The sequence below is a fragment of the Haliotis rufescens genome, unplaced genomic scaffold (assembly GCF_023055435.1).
Source record: "Haliotis rufescens isolate VD_foot unplaced genomic scaffold, xgHalRufe1.0.p SCAF_8, whole genome shotgun sequence".
Classification (NCBI taxonomy): Eukaryota; Metazoa; Mollusca; class Gastropoda; order Lepetellida; family Haliotidae; genus Haliotis; species Haliotis rufescens.
In genome coordinates this window covers 21,171,486-21,197,152 of record NW_025964372.1, presented here as the reverse complement: position 1 = coordinate 21,197,152, position 25,667 = coordinate 21,171,486, and the positions used below count along the sequence as shown (strand labels likewise).

Genomic DNA, 25,667 nt, shown 5'->3' with positions numbered 1-25,667 from the left:
CACTACTAGCCTCCACTCTCCTACCAAACACCAACCTACAATCCACTACTAGCCGCCGCTCCCCCACCCAATTCCAACCTACAATCCACTACCAGCCACCAGTCTCCCACCCAACACCAACCTACAATCCACTACCAGCCACCAGTCTCCTACCCAACAACAACCTACAATCCACTACCAGCCGCCACTCTCCCACCCAACACCAACCTACAATCCACTACAAGCCGCACTCTCCCACCCAACACCAACCTACAATCCACTACAAGCCATCAGTCTCCCACCCAACAGAGCCACCCCACAATATCCTACCAGCCACCGCTCTCTCATCCAACATAGCCACCCCACAACCTCCTTCCAACCACCGCTCTCTCATCCAAAACACTCACCCAACAATCTCCTACCAGCCACCGCTCTCTCATCCAACACACCCACCCCACAATCTCCTACCAACCACCGCTCTCTCATCCAAAACACTTACCCAACAATCTCCTACCAGCCAGCGCTCTCTCATCCAACACCAACCTACAATCCACTACTAGCCGCCGCTCTCTCATCCAACACACCCATCCCACAATCTCCTACCAACCACCGCTCTCTCATCCAACACAGCCACCCCACAATCTCCTACCAACCACCGCTCTCTCATCCAACACCAACCTACAATCCACTACTAGCCGCCGCTCTCTCATCCAACACACCCATCCCACAATCTCCTACCAACCACCGCTCTCTCATCCAACACAGCCACCCCACAATCTCCTACCAGCCACCGCTCTCTCATCCAACACCAACCTACAATCCACTTCTAGCCGCCGCTCTCTCATCCAACACACCCATCCCACAATCTCCTACCAACCACCGCTCTCTCATCCAACACAGCCACCCCACAACCTCCTTCCAGCCACCGCTCTCTCATCCAACACCAACCTACAATCCACTACTAGCCGCCGCTCTCTCATCCAACACACCCATCCCACAATCTCCTACCAACCACCGCTCTCTCATCCAACACAGCCACCCCACAACCTCCTTCCAGCCACCGCTCTCTCATCCAACACCAACCTACAATCCACTACTAGCCGCCGCTCTCTCATCCAACACACCCATCCCACAATCTCCTACCAACCACCGCTCTCTCATCCAACACAGCCACCCCACAACCTCCTACCAACCACCGCTCTCCCAAACAACACACCTAATACAACAAACACACCAAGCACATCTACCTCAGCATCCGATACTCGTCGTCCACTATCTCAAATATCTCTGTCCTCCAATCCTGTCAACCCTTCAAACCTCCTACAGTAGTGCTACCCCGTCATCCTAGTAGTGGCACTCAACACCTGCTCTAGGACCCTCGTGATCAATGTCGGTGTTTGATAACAGAGTGGATGTATAGCCAACACTATCCCTCCACACCTGACGGTGGCGAGCGTTTGATACCAGTGGCAATATACAAGCAACATGAGCAGGCAACACCTGATGGCGGGCGTGAAGAGTAGCTGGAGTAACTCGACCCGCGCGGAGAGGTTGATGTTTCTGTCTGTAATGGGGGTATAATCAACCAGTCACTCCACAACAATAGGAAGCAGATTGGCAACAAGGCCTCCTCGCCAGAACAAATGTTAAAATAATACTACACCAGACCAGTGATGACTCCACTACACCAGACCAGTGATGACTGCACTACACCAGACCGGTGATGAACACACTACACTAGACCAGTGTTGACCACACTACACCAGACCAGTGATGAACACACTACACTAGACCAGTAATGGCTCTACTACATCAGACCGGTGATGAACACACTACACCAGACCAGTGATGACTCCACTACACCAGACCAGTGATGACTGCACTTCACCAGACCGGTGATGAACACACTACACTAGACCAGTGTTGACCACACTACACCAGACCAGTGATGAACACACTACACTAGACCAGTAATGGCTCTACTACATCAGACCGGTGATGAACACACTACACCAGACCAGTGATGACTCCACTACACCAGACCAGTGATGACTGCACTACACCAGACCGGTGATGAACACACTACACTAGACCAGTGTTGACCACACTACACCAGACCAGTGATGAACACACTACACTAGACCAGTAATGGCTCTACTACATCAGACCGGTGATGAACACACTACACCAGACCAGTGATGACTCCACTACACCAGACCAGTGATGACTGCACTACACCAGACCGGTGATGAACACACTACACTAGACCAGTGTTGACCACACTACACCAGACCAGTGATGAACACACTACACCAGACCAGTAATGGCTCTACTACATCAGACCGGTGATGAACACACTACATCAGACCAGTGTTGACCACACTACATCAGACCAGTAATGACTCCACTATACCAGACCAGTGATGACCACACAACACAAGACCAGCGCTACACCAGAGGCTGTGTTAAATTTGAAATACATGTAATCGTGTTTGAACAAATTTATGAGACAAACATTCAAAATAGATCCTGTAATAAAATAACCTTAAAATTACACTTTTAATTTTTAGAACTCAGCGGTTCTTTAGACATACCCCACAAAGTGTCTTAATTACACACATCAACAGAAATCATTTCAGGCAGTCGGGCACACAGCCGGTGTTGGAACAGTATTCCAGAATGCCTCACTCCTCGTGTGAGTCTGCTGCTGAAGTTAGCGGGACTGTAAACTCTGTAATGTCATAACTCCAATTTATCTTTATCGAACCTGTTTCACTTCTCCCCGGAGACGCTGATGTTGGGGAGGGGGTGATAAAGAGGGGGATGTTATGTGGGGAAGACTGGGCAATGTGCGTGGGGTGGAGGGTGGGGGGAGGAATTATGAGGCTGCAACCTCATTTTGGTACGGGATTCGGGGACTATTTAGAGGGTACTCGGGAGTCAGCAGTGTTGTACTCGGGACACAGATAAAATCGTACTTGGTTCAAAGATTCCAAATTGAAATAAAAATAACGATGTTCGTAAAAACATATGCTGTATTTTTACGATATTTGTTCAATAACTTAACCTTAAATTGCGGCCTTTTATGACCACAGAACGTGTTCTATAGGTTTTCGCCTATGGTCAACATTTTACCTTTGTAGAGTGAACTCAGACATGTGCTTTTGATATTTGTGTTAAGTAGTATTCGAGATTCAGGATAAGCAAATGAGACTGAATACATAGGAGGGAGGGTTGGCACCCTCAGTAATGTCACGAACCTAAATAATTATTTAGGTTCACGGTTATATGTTGGTGATGGGAGGCGGGATGGGAAAGAGTCGACGCACACAGCAACACAACTCCCCATCAGGTTTAATACCAACTCCGGAGGATGAAGATCCAATACGAAGTGCTAATAAGACATAACTACGAGTCCCGTGCCAGGATAAGATAAGCTCGCAGAGAGATTTATGACCCTTAATTAACTATATAAGTAGCAAAAACATGACACGTTCCGCCCCCTGGTCGACACAAGCAGATCTGACAGAAATGTTTATTATTACCTTGGCTGGACTGATAATTTATAGCACTGTGGCGGAGAGGAATTTTGAGTGTAGTTTTGAATAAAAATTGACGTTACTTCCGGGCACAATGCATTACTATAACGTCACTTCCTGTACTATGCACTGAAAAAGTTGACAGTGTAGTGAGTTAGAACAAACGCTATTTGGCCTTGGTTACTCTATGGTGCTCATGCGGTTTTATTACAATACCAAGAACTCAATGTTATATCACCCCAGCCCATGACACTTACTGTTATACCATCCCCAGGCCATGGGAACCGCTGTTATACCGTCCCAGGCCATGAGACTCACTGTTATACTAACCCCCGCCATTAGACACACTGTTATACTAACCCCGGCCATTAGACTCACTGTTATACTAACCCCGGCCATGAGACTCACTGTTATACTAACCCAGGCCATTAGACTCACTGTTATACCACCCCAGGCCATGAGACTCACTGTCATACTAACCCAGGCCATTAGACTCGCTGTTATACTAACCCAGGCCATGAGACTCAAGGTTATACCAACCCAGGCCATGAGTCTCACTGTTATACTAACCCAGGCCATGAGACTCACTGTTATACCAACCCAGGGCCATGAGACCCACTGTTATACTAACCCAGGCCATGAGTCTCACTGTTATACTAACCCAGGCCATGAGACTCACTGTTATACCAACCCAGGGCCATGAGACCCACTGTTATACTAACCCAGGCCATGAGTCTCACTGTTATACTAACCCAGGCCATGAGACTCACTGTTATACCAACCCAGGGCCATGAGACCCACTGTTATACTAACCCAGGCCATGAGACTCACTGTTATACCAACCCAGGCCATGAGACTCACTGTAACACTAACCAAGGCCAAGAGACTCCCTTTAATACCACCCCTGGCCATGAGACCCACTGTGATACTAACCAAGGCCATGAGACTCACTGTTATACCAACCCAGGCCATGATTCTCACTGTTATACCATCCAGGGCCATGAGACCCACTGTTATACTAACCCAGGCCATGAGACTTACTGTTATACTAACCCAGGCCATGAGACTCACTGTTATACTAACCCAGGCCACGAAACTCACTGTAACACTAACCAAGGCCATGAGACTCCCTTTAATACCACCCCTGGCCATGAGACCCACTGTGATACTAACCCAGGCCATGAGACTCACTGTTATACCAACCCAGGCCATGATTCTCACTGTTATACCATCCCGGGCCATGAGACCCACTGTTATACTAACCCAGGCCATGAGACTTACTGTTATACTAACCCAGGCCATGAGACTCACTGTTATACTAACCCAGGCCACGAGACTCACTGTAATACTACCCCGGGCCATGAGACTCACTGTTGTACTACCCGGGCCATGTGACTCACTGTTATACTAACCCAGGCCATGAGACTCACTGTTATACCAACCCAGGCCATGAGACTCACTGTTATACCACCCCAGGCCATGAGACTCACTGTAACACTAACCAAGGCCATGAGACTCACTGTAACACTAACCCAGGCCATAAGACTCACTGTTATACCAACCCAGGCCATGAGTCTCACTGTTATACCATCCAGGGCCATGAGACTCACTGTAACACTAACCCAGGCCATGAGACTCACTGTTATACCAACCCAGGCCATGAGTCTCACTGTTATACCATCCAGGGCCATGAGACCCACTGTTATACTAACCCAGGCCATGAGACTTACTGTTATACTAACCCAGGCCATGAGACTCACTGTTATACCACCCCAGGCCATGAGACTCGCTCACAGACAACTGTCTGTGGCCGATGGTGCCGGTGCCGTCCATGCCGAGCCAGCGGGAGGGGCAACGCGGCAGATCTTGAATGTAAACAGCAGCAAGCTGCATGTTGGCGTCACGTGGAGATAAGGAACACTGGCCGCTGATAGATTTGTGCAAAAGTGACATAATCTCAAGTTATAAGCATTCTTGCTTTAATAGGAGTGTTTAAGAATGACATAAAATAATATATAATGCTACAAGAGATATTACACTAGGAAATAGCACGAGAGTCCGGTATGTGAGTCGGAAATGCGTTTCGATCTTCCCGACATTCCGTTTAGTGAATCAAATAAACTAGGTCACTCAGGGTAGGTCAGTTAGTTAAGACACACAGGGTAGGTCACTTAAATTAGGGGGGATATATGAGCAGGGCAGTTGGTTATTACACAAAGGGTAGGCCACTTAGGGGGGACACCAAAGGTAGGACAGTTGGTTATTACCTACCGGGTAGGACAGTTGGTTATTACCTACAGGGTAGGTAACTCAGGGAGAACATCAAAGGCGGGACATTTGGTTAATACATTCAAGGTAGGGCACAGTTGGTTATTGCATACTGGCTAGGTCAATAGAGAGGGTATCGAGGGTAGGACAGTTGGTTATAAGCTACAGGGTAGGTCACCTAGGGAGAACATCAAAGGCAGGACAGTTGGTAATACATTCAGGGTAGGACAGTTGGCTATTACCAACAGGGCAGGTCACTCAGGGAGAACATCAAAGGCAGGACAGTTGGTTAATACATTCAGGGTAGGACAGTTGGCTATTACCAACAGGGCAGGTCACTCAGGGAGAACATCAAAGGCAGGACAGTTGGTAATACATTCAGGGTAGGACAGTTGGCTATTACCAACAGGGCAGGTCACTCAGGGAGAACATCAAAGGCAGGACAGTTGGTAATACATTCAGGGTAGGACAGTTGGTTATTACCAACAGGGCAGGTCACTCAGGGAGAACATCAAAGGCAGGACAGTTGGTAATACATTCAGGGTAGGACAGTTGGTTATACCTACAGGGCAGGTCACTCAGGGAGAACATCAAAGGCAGGACAGTTGGTAATACATTCAGGGTAGGACAGTTGGTTATACCTACAGGGTAGGTCACCTATGGAGAACATCAAAGGCAAGACAGTTGTTTAATACATTCAAGGTAGGGCACAGTTGGTTATTACTCATAGGCTGTGCTATAGAGCCCGTGTGTGTGCCTGTAGATATCACTGCCTATGGATAGCGCGTCTGTGGACGTATTTAGAGTTCCAGTGAACTGTGGATTACTCCAGTAAGCCTTCATTGCTGTATGAATTAGAGAAGCCCTCGACCTACATCTACGTATCAAGATTACAGATCTACCAGGGAGACGGTATATCTCCTTGGAGACTTTTTTCATGCCTGTTTGAAAACCCCTAACTGTGAGCAGCTTGAACACTTGACACGTCTAAGACATGATAGGTTTCTCTGCTAGGACTGCAATGCCCTCCTGCCTCCGTGATGCCTTCAAATAACCTGCAGTCACACTCGTCAGTCACATCCAGTCGCACGAACAAACAGCACGCAGACAAACCACACACAAACAGCATACAGACAGACAATACACACAAAAAGCATACGGACACACAAAACACACAAAGAGCATACAGAGAGCCGAACACACAAACAGTATACGGAGTGCCAAACACACAAACAGCATACAGAGAGCCAAACACACAAACAGCATACAGAGAGCCAAACACACAAACAGCATACGGAGAGACAAACACACAAACAGCATACGGAGAGACAAACACACAAACGGCATACGGACAGACAAAACACACAAACAGCATACAGAGAGACAAACACACAAACAGCATACGGAGAGACAAACACACAAAGAGCATACGGAGAGACAAACACACAAACAGCATAAGGAGAGACAAACACACAAACAGCATACAGAGAGCCAAACACACAAACGGCATACGGAGAGACAAACACACAAACAGCATACAGAGAGCCAAACACACAAACAGCATACGGAGAGACAAACACACAAAGAGCATACAGACAGACAAACACACAAACAGCATACAGAGAGCCAAACACACAAAGAGCATACAGAGAGCCAAACACACAAACAGCATACGGAGAGACAAACACACAAACAGCATACGGAGAGACAAACACACAAACGGCATACGGACAGACAAAACACACAAACAGCATACAGAGAGCCAAACACACAAACAGCATACGGAGAGACAAACACACAAACGGCATACGGAGAGACAAACACACAAACGGCATACGGAGAGACAAAACACATAAACAGCATACGGAAAGACAAAACACACAAACAGCATACAGAGAGCCAAACACACAAACAGCATACGGAGAGACAAACACACAAACGGCATACGGAGAGACAAACACACAAACGGCATACGGAGAGACAAACACACAAACGGCATACGGAGAGACAAATCACACAAACAGCATACGGACAGACAAAACACACAAACAGCATACGGAGAGACAAACACACAAACAGCATACAGAGAGCCAAACACACAAACAGTATACGGAGTGCCAAACACACAAACAGCATACGGAGAGACAAACACACAAACGGCATACGGAGAGCCAAACACACAAACGGCATACGGAGAGACAAACACACAAATGGCATACGGAGAGACAAATCACACAAACAGCATACGGACAGACAAAACACACAAACAGCATACAGAGAGCCAAACACACAAACAGCATACGGAAAGACAAAACACACAAACAGCATACAGAGAGCCAAACAAACAAACGGCATACTGAGAGACAAACACACAAACGGCATACGGAGAGACAAAACACACAAATAGCATACGGAAAGACAATACACACAAATAGCATACGGAAAGACAATACACACAAACAGCATACAGAGAGACAAAACACACAAACGGCATACGGAAAGACAATACACACAAACAGCATACGGAAAGACAAAACACACAAACAGCATACGGAAAGACAATACACACAAACAGCAGACAGACAAGACACACAAACAGCATACAGACAGACAAAGCAAACAAACAGCATACAGACAGGCAAATAGCACAGCCAAAGAGTACACACAAACAACACGCAGACACAGCCTACAAACATCACACAGACAAACAAAACAAAAACAAAAACCACACAGACAAATATCACAGAAACAGTAACCAAACAACACACAGACGGCAGCACACTGTGAGTGAGAAAGTATGGTTTTACGCCGCTTTTAGCACTATTCTAGCAATATCACGGCGGGGGACACCAGAAATGGGTTTCACACATTGTACCCTTGTCGGGAATCGAACCCGGGATTTCGGCGGGATGAGCGAACGCTTAAACCACCAGGCTACCCGACCTTCTCCGGCAGCGCGCGCACGCACGCACGCACGCACGCACGCACACACACACACACACACAGAGACAGACAGACAGACAGACACACACACAGACCGACACACAGCACACAGACAGACAGAAAGACAGACACACAGCACACACTCAGTGTGAGATTCAGACGTAATAGACTCCATATTTACTTGTCCCTCCCCTACACAGACACACAGTGCAGGACGGACAGCATACAGACACACAGCACACAGACACACATACACACACACATACACAGAGCACACAGACAGACAGCAAACAGACAGCCAGACACACAGACACACAGCACACAGACACAGAGTACACAGACAGACAGCAAACAGTCACACAACACACAAACACACAGCACACAGACACACAGCACAAAGACAGACAGCACACAGACTCACAGTACACAGCCAGACAGCAAACAGTCACACAATACACAGACAGACAGAACACAGACAGACAGACACACAGTACACAGACAGCACACAGACTCACAGCACACAGACACACAGCACACAGACTCACAGCACACAGACAGACAGCACACAGACACACAGCAACCAGACAGACACCACACAGACTCACAGTACACAGCCAGACAGCACACAGTCACACACCACACAGACAGACAGCACACAGACAGACAGACAGAAACACAGTACACAGACAGCACACAGACTCACAGCACACAGACACACAGCACACAGACTCACAGTACACAGACAGACAGCACAAAGACACACAGCAAAAAGACAGACAGCACACAGACTCACAGTACACAGCCAGACAGCACACAGTCACACACCACACAGACAGACAGCACACAGACAGACAGACAGAAACACAGTACACAGACAGCACACAGACTCACAGCACACAGACACACAGCACACAGACACACAGCAAAAAGACAGACAGCACACAGACTCACAGTACACAGACAGCACAAAGTCACACAACACACAGACAGACAGCACACAGACAGACAGAAACACAGTACACAGACAGCACACAGACTCACAGCACACAGACAGACAGCACACAGACACACAGTACACAGCCTCACAGTGTACAGTCACACAACACACATACAGACAGCACACAGACAGACACACACACAGTACACAGACAGCACACAGACTCACAGCACACAGACTCACAGCACACAGACTCACAGCACACAGACAGACAGCGCACAGACTCGCAGTGCACAGACAGACAGCACATTGATAGTACACAGACTCACCGTACACGGACGACAGTAAACACTCAGACGTAATAGACTCCATATTTACTTGCACCTCTCCTACACAGACACGCAGACAGACAGCACACAGACAGACAGCACACAGACACACAGCATACAGACTCACAGCACACAGACAGACAACACACAGACACACAGCACACAGACACACAGCACGCAGAAAGACAGCACACAGACTCATAGCACACAGACTCACAGCACACAGACTCACAGCACACAGACACACAGGACACAGATTTACAGCACACAGACTCACAGCACACAGACACACAGCACACATACTCACAGCACACAGACTCACAGCACACATACAGAGAGCACACAGACTCACAGCGCACAGACTCGCAGTACACAGACAGACAGCACATAGATAGTACACAGACTCACCGTACACGGACGACGGTAAACACTCAGACGTAATAAACTCCATATTTACTTGCACCTCCCCTACACAGACACGCAGACAGAGAGCACACAGACAGACAGCACACAGACACACAGCACACAGACTCACAGCACACAGACACACAGCACACAGACTCACAGCACACAGACACACAGCACACAGACACACAGCACACAGACACACAGCACACAGACTCACAGCACACAGACTCACAGCACACAGACACACAGACACACAGCACACGGAAAGACAACACACAGACTCACAGCACACAGACTCACAGCACACAGACTCACAGCACACAGACAAACAGCACACAGACTCACAGCACACAGACACACAGCACACAGACTCACAGCACACAGACACACAGCACATAGACTCACAGCACACAGACACACAGCACACAGACAGACAGCACACAGACACACAGCACACAGACACACAGCACATAGACTCACAGCACACAGACACACAGCACACAGACAGACAGCACACAGACACACAGCACACAGAAAGACGGCACACAGACTCACAGCACACAGACTCACAGCACACAGACAGAAAGCACACAGACTCACAGCACACAGCCTCACAGTACACATTCACACAACACACATACAGACAGCACACAGACAGACAGACACACAGTACACAGACAGCACACAGACTCACAGCACACAGACACACAGTCCACAGACTCACAGCACACAGACAGACAGCACACAGACAGACAGCGCACAGACTCGCAGTACACAGACAGACAGCACACAGATAGTACACAGACTCACCGTACACGGACAGACAGTAAACACTCAGACGTAATAGACTCCCTATTTACTTGCACCTCCCCTACACAGACACGCAGACACACAGCACACAGACACACAGCACACAGACTCACAGCACACAGACACACAGCACCCAGACAGACAGCACACAGACACACAGCACACAGACACACAGCACACAGAAAGACAGCACACGGACTCACAGCACACAGACTCACAGCACACAGACTCACAGCATACAGACTCACAGCACACAGACTCACAGCACACAGCCTCACAGTACACATTCACACAACACACATACAGACAGCACACAGACAGACACACAGTACACAGACAGCACACAGACTCACAGCACACAGACACACAGTCCACAGACTCACAGCACACAGACTCACAGCACACAGCCTCACAGTACACATTCACACAACACACATACAGACAGCACACAGACAGACAGACACACAGTACACAGACAGCACACAGACTCACAGCACACAGACACACAGTCCACAGACTCACAGCACACAGACAGACAGCACACAGACAGACAGCGCACAGACTCGCAGTACACAGACAGACAGCACATAGATAGTACACAGACTCACCGTACACGGACAGACAGTAAACACTCAGACGTAATAGACTCCCTATTTACTTGCACCTCCCCTACACAGACACGCAGACACACAGCACACAGACTCACAGAACACAGACTCACAGCACACACTCAGTGTGAGTTTTACTTGCCCCTCCAGTACCGGACCACGACAGATTATCACCATAACTCACATAAGTTTCTCCCCATTCAGGGATTGCATGGGAACGTGTAATGTAATGGAGGCTAACGACTCTACCATTTCTCTTGGCGTCACCAGCCCACCAAGCTGATTTCAGAGTTTGTGGTGGGACCCAACGCGCACCTGTGTCTCGCACGTCACGCCAACACGTTAGTTGGCGCCCGCCATTCGCTGACATAGATTTTGACAGGGTGTTAGAGAGTGAATTTAACGTGAGTGAGTGAATTTAACATTGTCACATTGGTAGTTGGCACTCGCATACCAGTAAATTTGTGACGGTCGATCCACGCTTTTCCTCTTTAATTCACACCGGAAATAAAGTCAAAAACATTCTTATCTGGTCCTCTGGTCTCTTCTGTTATGTATTGACAAGTTTTGGTCTTAGCTGTCAAATGTTTGGTTTTAGCTGCCACATGCTCTGTTTTCCCCGACGAACGTTTGCTTTTAACTGGCCAAACAATGTTTATTGTTGCTCCAAGTTACTGTTTATGATTCAATTCACAGACAGACAGTCAGAAACATTCTTATATGGTCATGTATTGATAAATGTTTGGTTTTAGGTGACCAATGTTGGGATTGGCATGTTTGGTATATATTAACAAACATCCGTGAGAAAAAAAACAAGCATTTGTAAGCTAAAATCAAACATCCATCAGCAAAAAAAACCAAACATTTGTTAGCTAAAATCAAACATCCATCAGCAAAAAAACAAACATTTGTAAGCTAAAATCAAAAATCCGTCAGCGAAAACCAAACATTTGTAAGCTAAAATCAAACATCCGTCAGCGAAAACCAAACATTTGTTAGCTAAAATCAAACATCCATCAGCAAAGAACCAAACATTTGTTAGCTAAAATCAAACATCCGTCAGCGAAAACCAAACATTTGTTAGCTAAAATCAAACATCCGTCAGCGAAAACCAAACATTTGTAAGCTAAAATCAAACATCCGTCAGCGAAAACCAAACATTTGTTAGCTAAAATCAAACATCCGTCAGCGAAAACCAAACATTTGTAAGCTAAAATCAAACATCCATCAGCGAAAACCAAACATTTGTAAGCTAAAATCAAACATCCATCAGCGAAAACCAAACATTTGTTAGCTAAAATCAAACATCCATCAGTGAAAACAGTGGCAGTGTCTGAAGCAGTGTCTGAAGCAGTGTCTAGGGCAGTGTCTGAAGCAGTGTCTGAAGCAGTGGTGCAGTGTCTGAAAATGCGTCTGTTGTGACCGAGCAACGACGTAACATGTAATGACGTGAGCTGAGGGCTGCTGTCTAGACCCTGAGTATGTCCTGCCGGCGGCGGGGACGATACCGGAAGTATACATGGAGACCATCGCTCTGTCTGGCAGCAACGAGACACGTGATTGTTGACATCCTTCCAAGCGTGCACAAACAAACATCCACGTAGCACCAAGGGGACGTAACCCAGTGCTACCTGCCACAGAGAGGGTGGTACAGATGAGAGAGCGCTAAGTTGGCATGAGAATAATGAGGAAATGTGATAGTATTTGCAATAAACATAGAAAACAGCGAAATAATGTGATAAAATAAACACCCAAATAAACGGCATGCCATGCATGCGCCTTGGGTCTGTCTGGAACACATGGCAGATCAGGGAGGTCGGCCAACGTTGTGGCAGTATCAAGGATACATCATCATCTAGGTAGGAAGGTTAGTTAGTTAGTTAGTTAGTTAGTTAGGGGGAGGGAGGGAGGGGTGAGTGAGTGAGTATAGTTTTACGCCGCTTTTAGCAATATTCCAACAATATCACGGCGGGGGACACCAGAAAATGGGCTTCACACAATGTACCCATGTCGGGAATCGAACCCGGGTCTCCGGCGTGACGAGCTAACGCTTTAACAACTAGGCTACCCGACCGCCCCTGGTAGGTAGGTAGGTAGGTAGGTAGGTAGGTAGGTAGGTAGGTAGGTAGGTCCAAAGACTTATTCTAGGTGAACTGTTTTAACGTTATAATAATATATATATTATAATCTTGTGACCGCCTACAAACAGGATCACAAATGTGACGTGACAAGCAAGTCACGACACCGTAAACACAATGCATCATGATGTCAGAACAGGCGGCCGGCTGACTTGTATATATTAGCCAGTTAGATCGCTGGATATTTATGACGAACAATGAAAATATTTAATATTGACGTCCGTGTCCATATGTCAAATGTTAGAATGTGACGTCATTATGCATGACACCAACAATGGGGTCAGAATTACGTCAACAACGGCCGTGAACGAACTAAGCAATGCACTCTACTCACGTTTACAGGCTAATTCATTTTGAACCACTAATAACTGCATGCATGATTATGAAAGTCATCATGAAACTGGTAACGTAAAGTCATAAACCTAGAACGGTCACACAAAAAACTCCGCGCTTGGCTGGCAACAAGACGAAACGGAATGACAGCTGAAAACTCCACAGCAGGGGAACATGGATATACGTGTAGTAGCCGCGATCATGCTGCATGTTGTTGTCACTCATAACACACAACATAAACATCGAGAACTCCGGACAAGCTGGAATCCATGTTCACATGCCTGCCGGCACAGCATGTCGCCCGCCGCAGCCACAGCACAGCATGTTGCGGCAGAAGCCGTCACCACCACCCCCCTACCCCATGTTATCTGGCAGGATGCTATTTTCTTTGTTACTGATACACAAAAGTCATAACCGTTTTTCGGTGATAATTTGACCGATCATTCCTTCCCTTGCATGCTCTGCCCCTCGGCTCGACGGGAGGTGGCCCTTGTTCCATGTAGTTGCGCTGCCTATTCCCTAGCCTTGCTCTAAGGCTGTACTGAATGATAAATTCAAGGTATTCATGTGTATTCATGTGTATAGTAATTCTATAATTATAATATGCAAGTCTATATAAGCGGACAGTACAAAGACGCCAGTCTCTTACAGGGACAACTTGTTCTTATTATTTATATAAATTTAAAAATAATGATTAAAACTAATATTTTTTGCCTTAGAGCCTTGTTCAAGGCTATCTTTTCGAACAGAATGGCACACTACGTGTGTCAATGGACGGAATGTTCACGTAAAAAGCAAGAATGTCTTCAGTGCTGGAGTCCAAATGCAAGTAGATCTGATGCAGACCGGCGTATACCGGCGTATATCAGGGGTATAGTTGGCTTCGTAAACACGTCAGATCTGATGAAACCTGTCTTCAGGGTAGACCTGGAAGCAGTGGGCGGGGTTACACAATGTTGACAGTGCGATATATCGCTTATAACACATGTATATAGAGAAGTCTGTGATGGCAGAAAGGCCGTGTGTACACCGCAGACTTAATCATCCCACATTACAAACCAAGCATCAGTGTGAGTGCCTATTCCGAATACACGGCTCGCTTCCTTCGTAATTACTCCGCGAGTTGGGGGACTGTTCCCTTTAAAGTTACCCAGATGGCAACATAGTTGACGACGAACCCAGACCAATAATGTCAAATGAAATAGTTAATAATAACAAAGTTGAAGTTATTAGGTTCTGTTTCATTTAAGATTTGTATTTCACTGGTGAAATGATTACAGAGCTGCCAGAAACTATGCTATATAGAGGTGTATAGCATGGTATATAGTTTTTAATTTAACGCCACACTCAGCTATATTTCAGCTATATGACAGTGGTCTGTGAATTATCGACCATATGGACCAGACAATCAATCCATCGATAGACATCATGAGCATTGATCAACAGAAATGGGATACGATTACATAAGCCACCCGATCCCGTTAATAAGTGTCGAATCTTGCGACAACCATGGGTTGCTGCAGACCAGTTCTATTCCGGATCTTCATGGGGTGAGTGGTGTATATTGTAATACATGTGGGGTGAAATGGAGTTTAACCTCGCGTCCAAGATTGTTGCACATATATAGCGACATGCATGCACGTGTATGTGTGTGGCTGCTTGTACCAGTCCGGACTGATGCCGATTTATAGTGCTAGCCCACTGAGATACCATGCGCAGTTTAACATGAATACCCCACTCAGACACAGTATACTGACTCCGAGCTGACCAGTCCTTGTTTTAGCCCCTTAACGCCGAGCTCCAGGCAGGGTACCAACACGTACCATATTTAATTGTACAGTACACTACGGTTATAACGAACTCAAAGGGACTACTAATTTCAGTTCGTTATAACCGCAGTTCGTTATATGCACATATATAGCATAACTACAGCAGCTAGTCGGGACCAAAAAAGTTCGTTATATCCGTCATTTCGTTATAAGCTTGTTCGTTATAACCTTAGTTTACTGTACGTCTTTTTGGTATGACGCGGCCGGGGATTGAACCCCGGACCTTCCACTCTCCGGGCCGACGCTTTACCACTAGACCACGGAGGCGATTTAGCAGTTTATAGAGTGGTATATAAAGTTGTATCCAGAGTGGTATATAGAGCAGTATAAATAGCGTCATTTAGAGTGACATATAGAGTTTTGTCTTGTGTAGTATATTGAGCAGTATATAGAGCGGTATATAAGGTGGTATGCAGAGTAGTATGAAGAGCGGTATAGAGAGTGGTATGTGGAGTGGTATATGGAATAGTATACAGAGCTGTATAGAGAGCGGTACCTGGAGTGGTATATAGAATAGTATACAGGGTATATAGAGCGTTAAGTAGAGGAATATATATGGTGTTATACAGTGGTATTTAGGGCGATGTATATAGTCGTATATAGAGAGCTGTATATAGAGCGGTATGTATAGTTGTATATAGAGAGGTATGCAGAGCTGTATATAGAGTGGTATGTAGAGTGGTATTTAGAATGGTTTACAGGGTATACAGAGCGGTATGTAGAGTGATATATATGGAATTATAGAGTGGTATTTAGAGCGGTGTATATAGTCGTATATAGAGAGTATAGAGAGCTGTATATAGAGCGGTATGTAGAGTTGAATATAGAGAGGTATGCAGAACTGTATAGAAAGTGGTATGTAGAGTGGTATATAGGATGGTATACAGGGTATACAGAGCGGTATGTAGAGTGATATATATGGAATTATAGAGTGGTATTTAGAGCGGTATGAGAGGTATGCAGAGCTGTATATAGAGTGGTATGTAGAGTGGTATATAGAATGGTATACAGGGTATACAGAGCGGTATGTAGAGTGATATATATGGAATTATAGAGTGGTATTTAGATATTCAGATAATTATAGAGCGGTATATAGAGTGGTATGTAGAGTTGTATATAGAGAGGTATGCGAGCGGTATTTTGAGTAATATGTGGATTGGTGTATAGAACGGTATGCAGGGTATATAGAGCGGTATGTAGAGTGATATTCAGAAAATTATAGAGTGGTATACAGAATGATATATAGGTTGATATATAAAGAGTTATATAAAGAGATATACACCGGAGAGTTCTGTTCGCACCACCCGACCACGATGTCAAGCGAGTATAGCTGAATGATGTGTATGTTCGTCCTAGACTGTCGCACAGTGCGACATGACAATTTGACATTAACGTCCATGATAAGAAGAAGTTTCCGCCATATAAACAGGAATATTTGTGACGTGTGTCTGTGTGATGTAAGGTGGTACGAGTATGCGACACGAGGTGATATACTCGTGTGAAGTAGGGCGGTAACTGTCGGATATTAGGTGTGCTGTTAAACATGTCACGTGTGCTTTGACAAAGGCACATATACATGTGTGTGTATAATTAAAAAAGAATTTAGTTTATATGTGTGTTGATACTATAGTGTTAAACCTACGCCAGACTATAGTGATAGAGATATGGAGTAGTGTTCTATGTATGTGCGACTTTAAATTGTGTAACGTTAATAGTGAGATATAGTGGAGTGTTATGAGTACGTGAGACTAGAGATTGTGTAATGTTATGTGTGAGATATGGAGTGGTTTTATATGCACGTCAGACTATAGACTATTTAATGTTATGTGTGAGATATAGAGTAGTGTTATAAGTACGTAAGACTATATAGACTGTTTAATGTTGTGTGTGAAAAAAGTAGTGTAATAAGTACATGAGACTATAGGCTATTTAATGTTGTATGTGAGATATAGAGTAGCGTTATAAGTACGTCAGGCTATAGACTATTTAATGTTATGTGTGAGATATAGAGTAGTGTTATAAGTACATGAGACTATATCGACTGTGTAATGTTATGTGTGAGATATAGAGTAGTGTTATAAGTACATGAGACTATATCGACTGTGTAATGCTATGTGTGAGATATAGAGTCGTGTTATGAGTACGTAAGACAGTTAAATGTTGTATGTGAGAAAAAGAGTAGTGCTATAAGCACATGAGACTAAAGACTATTTAATGTTATGTGTGAGATATAGAGTAGTGTTATAAGTACGTAAGACTATAGATTGTGTAATGTTATGTGTGAGATATAGAGAAGTGTTATAAGTACGGAAGACTATAGACTGTTTAATGTTATGTGTGAGATATAGAGTGGTGTTATAAGTACGTACGACTATAGATTGTGTGATGTTATGTGTGAGATAAACAGCAATAGTATAATGGTACGTATCCCTCTTAAGTTGGTCAACTGGTCATCAAAACCCCATGCATGATTTAAATACATCGCGATGAAGGAGACTTCTGGACCCTCAATCTGGTCATCTGGACATCTAAACCCCATACATGAGTTAAAAACAAAGTGCGGAAGGGGACATGTGATCCCTCAATCTGGTCAACTGGTCATCAAAACCCCATGCATGATTTAAATACATGGTGCTGAAGGAGACTTCTGGTCACTCAATCTGGTCAACTGGTCATCTAAACCCCATACATGAGTTAAAGACAAAGTGCGGAAGGGGACATGTGATCCCTCAATCTGGTCAACTGGTCATCAAAACCCCATGCATGAGTTAAATACATGGTGCTGAAGGAGACTTCTGGTCACTCAATCTGGTCAACTGGTCATCTAAACCCCATACATGAGTTAAATACATGGTGCTGAAGGAGACATGTTATCCCTCAATCTTGTCATCTGGTCATCTAAACCCCATACATGAGTTAAAGACATCGCGATGAAGGAGACTTCTGGACCCTCAATCTGGTCATCTGGACATCTAAACCCCATACATGAGTTAAAAACAAAGTGCGGAAGGGGACATGTAATCCCTCAATCTGGTCAACTGGTCATCAAAACCCCATGCATGATTTAAATACATGGTGCTGAAGGAGACTTCTGGTCACTCAATCTGGTCAACTGGTCATCTAAACCCCATACATGAGTTAAATACATGGTGCGGAAGGGGACATGTGATCCCTCAATCTGGTCAACTGGTCATCAAAACCCCATGCATGAGTTAAATACATGGTGCTGAAGGAGACTTCTGGTCCCCCAATCTGGTCAACTGGTCATCTTAACCCCATACATGAGTTAAATACATGGTGCTGAAGGAGACATGTTATCCCTCAATCTTGTCATCTGGTCATCTAAACCCCATACATGAGTTAAAGACATCGCGATGAAGGAGACTTCTGGACCCTCAATCTGGTCATCTGGACATCTAAACCCCATACATGAGTTAAAAACAAAGTGCGGAAGGGGACATGTAATCCCTCAATCTGGTCAACTGGTCATCAAAACCCCATGCATGATTTAAATACATGGTGCTGAAAGAGACTTCTGGTCACTCAATCTGGTCAACTGGTCATCTAAACCCCATACATGAGTTAAATACATGGTGCGGAAGGGGACATGTGATCCCTCAATCTGGTCAACTGGTCATCAAAACCCCATGCATGAGTTAAATACATGGTGCTGAAGGAGACTTCTGGTCCCCCAATCTGGTCAACTGGTCATCTTAACCCCATACATGAGTTAAAGACATTGCGATGAAAGAGACTTCTGGTCCCTCAATCTGGCCATGGTCATCTGGTCATTTAAACCCCATACATGAGTTAAAGACATCGCGATGAAAGAGACTTTTGGTCCCTCAATCTGGTCATCTAAACCCCATACATGAGTTAAAGACATCGCGATGAAAGAAACTTCTGGTCCCTCAATCTGGTCATCTGGTCATCTGGTCATCTAAACCTCATACATGAGTTAAATACATGGTGCTGAAGGAGACTTCTGGTCACTCAGTCTGGTCATCTGGTCTTCTAAACCCCATACATGAGTTAAAGACATCGCGATGAAAGAGACTTCTGGTCCCACAATCTGGTCAACTGGTCATCTAAACCCCATCCATCAGTTAAAGACATTGCGATGAAAGAGACTTCTGGTACCCCAATCTGGTCATCTGGTCATCTAAACCCCACACATGAGTTAAATATATAGTGGAATGGTCGCACTTACCCAGGACGAAAGTGTCTGGTGCTGTTGGTCGGTGCGGCGTCCATGACGGCGTACATCCCAATAGTCTCCAACAGCAACATGCACCACCACGGCGTCAGCTTCATCTCGTACGCACGACGTTGTCCACTCTAGTCTCACAGGTATCCTCGCGCGTCCACTGATCAACCTCCGGCCAACTGACCAGCCATCTACTGCACCACACAATCAACTGCCAACCCACCACCAAGGTGAAATCATTCAGTGGGAAATATCACAAAAACTAAAAATGACCAATTTAATTTGTTCACAGGACTTCCTCTGAATATAATAATAATTGCACATCTGTCAGAGCCGACGATAGTCGAGTCTGTCTCGTGTCCACCTGAGACGGCCGACTTCACAGCGCGCGCTCCTTGTCGTCTGCCTACGATCGTCTGCTTACAGTTTCACAGCTACCACACTTGAATGACGACGGAGAACCAAACCTCCGCTCTAACTCCCGTCTGTAAGGGGGTGCGTTCTCGACTCTCGAGTAGCCGGCCGTTAGAGAGTTCTCCCTCTCGCTCCTTCCTACAGTCAAACGGTGGGGGACGGCAGCTGACAAACCGTTCTGTCCTAACTATACCCGCGTAGCGCGTCCGTCGCGGGGGGAGAACCTACTTGTGTAACGTTCCCTCACTCACAGCGCCAGATTATCGCTTTTCCTGTCACATGATATGCTTTATACTGATAGTCTGCGATGTTCTATTTCGCCAGATGCTGGTCCTATATTCATCTGTATATAATACGCAATCCTTAACGTAGTCAAGAAAGCCTTTACCGCGTGGCTACTACTGAGAGTAGCGCGTGCCCACTGAGGACGGCGGCATTGACGGACTTCCCGCGAGCTACGTCCTGACGCCGGAACATCGTCAAGTTAGATTCCTGGTCGGTAAATGCCCACATTTTGCTTTCAAAACAAACACTAAATAGTGCAGCTGTGAAACACAATATAGGCATTATCTCCATTATAAACACCAACTTAAGATGGATTCAGTGATACTGTTGGCTATATTTACTGGGGAGTCATCATTACTGACTACAGGGGGTATTTAACTGCATATTGAGTTTCCTAGTCAACATCGTTGTGCTGCCACCCGTATCAGTCAAACATCCTCACGTCCTTCGCATTTCTCCAAGTTCCCCGTCCGTATCAATCTCCACAAACCCTCCCCAGTCCTTACAGGATGACCCACGAAGGTTGTATCTATAGGAGATGCCCCACGTTGTATCTATAAGGGAAGACCCACGTTGTATCTATAGGAGATGCCCCACATTGTATCTATAAGGGAAGACCCACGTTATATCTATAGGAGATGCCCCACGTTGTATCTATAAGGGGAGACCCACGTTGTATCTATAGGAGATACCCCACGGACGTTGTATGTAGAAGGGATGACCCACGTTGCATCTATAAGGGAAGACCCACGTTGTATCTATAAGGGGAGACCCACGTTGTATCTGTAAGAGATGACCCACGTTGTATCTATAAGGGGAGACCCACGTTGTATCTATAAGGGAAGACCGGCGTATGTTGTATGTACAAGGGATGACCCACGGACGTTGTATCTGTAAGAGATGACCCACGTTGTATCTATAAGGGAAGACCCACGTTGTATCTATAAGGGGAGACCCACGTTGTATCTGTAAGAGATGACCCACGTTGTATCTATAAGGGCAGACCCACGTTGTATCTATAAGGGAAGACCCACGTATGTTGTATGTACAAGGGATGACCCACGGACGTTGTATCTGTAAGAGATGACCCACGTTGTATCTATAAGGGAAGACCCACGTTGTATCTATAACAGATGATTCCCCACGTACGTTGTATGTAGTATGTAGAAGGGATGACCCACGGACGTTGTATCTATAAGAGATGACCAACGTTGTATCTATAAGGGAAGACCACGTTGTATCTATAAGACATTACCAACTTTGTACCTTGAAGGGATAACACATACGTTCGTTGTGTCTAAAAGTCTAAAGGAGATGACCCACGTATTCCGTATCTATAAGATATGACCCAAGTATTCTGTATCTATAAGAGATGACCCACGCTGTATCTATAAGAGATGACCCACGCTGTATCTATAAGAGATGACCCACGCTGTATCTATAAGAGATGACCCATGCTGTATCTATAAGAGATGACCCACGCTGTATCTATAAGAGAAGACCCATGCTGTATCTATAAGATATGACCCATGCTGTATCTATAAGAGATGACCCACGCTGTATCTATAAGAGATGACCCATGCTGTATCTATAAGAGATTACCCACGCTGTATCTATAAGAGATGACCCACGCTGTATCTATAAGAGATGACCCATGCTGTATCTATAGGAGATGACCCACGCTGTATCTATAACAGATGACCCATGTTGTATCTATAAGATATGGCCAATGTTCGTTGTATCTAAAGGTGATGGCCAACGTACGTTGTACCTGTAAGAGATGACCCACGCTGTATCTATAAGAGATGACCCACGCTGTATCTATAACAGATGACCCACGCTGTATCTATAAGATATGGCCAATGTACGCTGTATCTCAAGGTGATGGCCAACGTACGTTGTACCTGTAAGAGATGACCCACGCTGTATCTATAAGAGATGACCCACGCTGTATCTATAACAGATGATCTACGCTGTATCTATAAGATATGGCCAATGTACGCTGTATCTGAAGGTGATGGCCAACGTACGTTGTACCTGTAAGAGATGCCCCGCGTACGTTGTTTCTAAAGGTGATGACCAACGTACGTTGTATCAACGCTCTATCTATAAGGAGTTTAGTTCAGATTATCCAGGCCTCGCTTGCTTCTAATCAGAGACCACAAACTAAAATAAAATATTTTATGGTCTCTGTTCTAATCAAGGAATACAAGCTGCTTGTGGTTCACGTGTTCTCCAACATGTACCTCACGCTTCTTGGGATTGTCTTACTTAAATGTTTATTGGCTATGATAGAGAAATCCTGTCTGTCGGCAAATACAGGAAGCCTATGAGTAACTCTTGTTATCAGGTGATCTTGATCTGCATCAGGTCGCTAATTTCAATAACTCGTTGCCTACTTCATGCCTTCCGTAATACGGCGCATGCGCCCCAGGAGGCTATCGTTTGCAGTCATTACGACAGTTAACCCCAGGCCTCTCTAGACTACGTCACAGCACAGCCATGATAAGTCAGTTGTCACACACAAAATCATTACATTAGAGCCAACATGGTCGCTCCCTGAGTTTGCGTACGGTATGATAAAATCTCGTCAATCGTTTGATCGTATGAGGCTACCGATAGTCTATCTCTCAGCGTGAGTGTAGATCTATCGTTATGAGCTGAGTACCCATAATTAGCAGATACGTTGATCTGGCAGCTGAAGAAGCACATAGGGAGCCCTTTAATCTGCCACGAAGGAGTGTGTGAGTGAGTGTGTTGGGTTTAACGCCGCTTTTAACATTACACCAGTTATGTCACGGCGTGCCAGCTTAATGTGGCAGGAAACACCGAAGTGATGCAGGTCTCAGACGTTTACCACTTTGGTGAACCAAAGAGTATGGTATATGGGTGCTGACAAACCTAGAAACATAATCGAAGCTTTGTATTGTTGTACATCCAGCTTTGTATTGTTGTACATCTTGCTTTGTATTGTTGTACATCTAGCTTTGTATTGTTGTACATCTTGCTTTGTATTGTTGTACATCTTGCTTTGAATTGTTGTACATCTAGCTTTGTATTGTTGTACATCTTGCTGTGTTTTGTTGTACACCTTGCTTTGTATTGTTGTACATCTTTCTGTGTTTTGTTGTACATCTTGCTTTGTATGGTTGAACATCTTGCTTTGTATAGTTGTACATCTTACTGTGTATTGTTGTACACCTTGCTGTGTTTTGTTGTACACCTTGCTTTGTATTGTTGTACATCTTGCTGTGTTTTGTTGTACATCTTCCTTTGTATGGTTGTACATCTTGCTTTGTATAGTTGTTCATCTTACTGTGTATTGCTGTACATATTGCTGTGTATTGCTGTACACCTTGCTGTGTTATGCTGTACATCTTGCCGTGTATTGTTGTACATCTTCCTGTGTATTGTTGTACATCTTGCTGTGTATTGTTCTACATCTTGCTGTGTATTGTTGTACATCTTGCTGTGTATTGTTGTACGTCCAGCTTTGTATTGTTGTACATCTTGCTGTGTATTGTTGTACATCCAGCTTTGTATTGTTGTACATCTTGCTGTGTATTGTTTTACATCTTGCTGTGTATTGTTGTACGTCCAGCTTTGTATTGTTGTACATCTTGCTGTGTATTGTTGTACGTCCAGCTTTGTATTGTTGTACATCTTGCTGTGTATTGTTGTACATCCAGCTTTGTATTGTTGTACATCTTGCTGTGTATTGTTGTACGTCCAGCTTTGTATTGTTGTACATCTTGCTGTGTATTGTTGTACATCCAGCTTTGTATTGTTGTACATCTTGCTGTGTATTGTTTTACATCTTGCTGTGTATTGTTGTACGTCCAGCTTTGTATTGTTGTACATCTTGCTGTGTATTGTTGTACATCCAGCTTTGTATTGTTGTACATCTTGCTGTGTATTGTTGTACGTCCAGCTTTGTATTGTTGTACATCTTGCTGTGTATTGTTGTACGTCCAGCTTTGTATTGTTGTACATCCAGCTTTGTATGGTTGTACATCCAGCTTTGTATGGTTGTACATCCAGCTTTGTATTGTTGTACGTCCAGATTTGTATGGTTGTACATCCAGCTTTGTATTGTTGTACATCCAGCTTTGTATTTTTGTACGTCCAGCTTTGTATGGTTGTACGTCCAGCTTTGTATTGTTGTACATCTTGCTGTGTATTGTTTTACATCCAGCTTTGTATGGTTGTACGTCCAGCTTTGTATTGTTGTACGTCCAGCTTTGTATAGTTGTACATCTTGCTGTGTATTGTTGTACATCTTGCTGTGTATTGTTTTACATCCAGCTTTGTATGGTTGTACGTCCAGCTTTGTATGGTTGTTCGTCCAGCTTTGTATTGTTGTACATCTTGCTGTGTATTGTTGTACATCTTGCTGTGTATTGTTTTACATCCAGCTTTGTATGGTTGAACGTCAAGCTTTGTATGGTTGTACATCTTGCTGTGTATTGTTGTACACCTTGCTGTGTATTGTTTTACATCCAGCTTTGTATGGTTGTACGTCCAGCTTTGTATTGTATTGTTTTACATCCAGCTTTGTATGGTTGTACGTCCAGCTTTGTATGGTTGAACGTCCAGGTTTGTATGGTTGTACGTCCAGCTTTTTATGGCTGAACAGTCAG

At 45.0% G+C, this 25,667-nt stretch overlaps 1 protein-coding gene across 1 annotated transcript in view; it reads right to left on the bottom strand.

The window, feature by feature from the left end:
* LOC124114179 (epidermal growth factor-like protein 7) overlaps positions 1-21,133 on the bottom strand; it is a 48,939-nt gene extending 27,806 nt beyond the window's left edge. The window contains exon 1 of the mRNA XM_046474756.2: positions 20,332-21,133. Within this exon, the coding sequence (XP_046330712.1) occupies positions 20,332-20,435 (104 nt within the window). The 5' untranslated portion in view covers positions 20,436-21,133. The remainder of the gene's footprint in view (positions 1-20,331) is intronic.
* Positions 21,134-25,667: the final 4,534 nt, after the last annotated feature.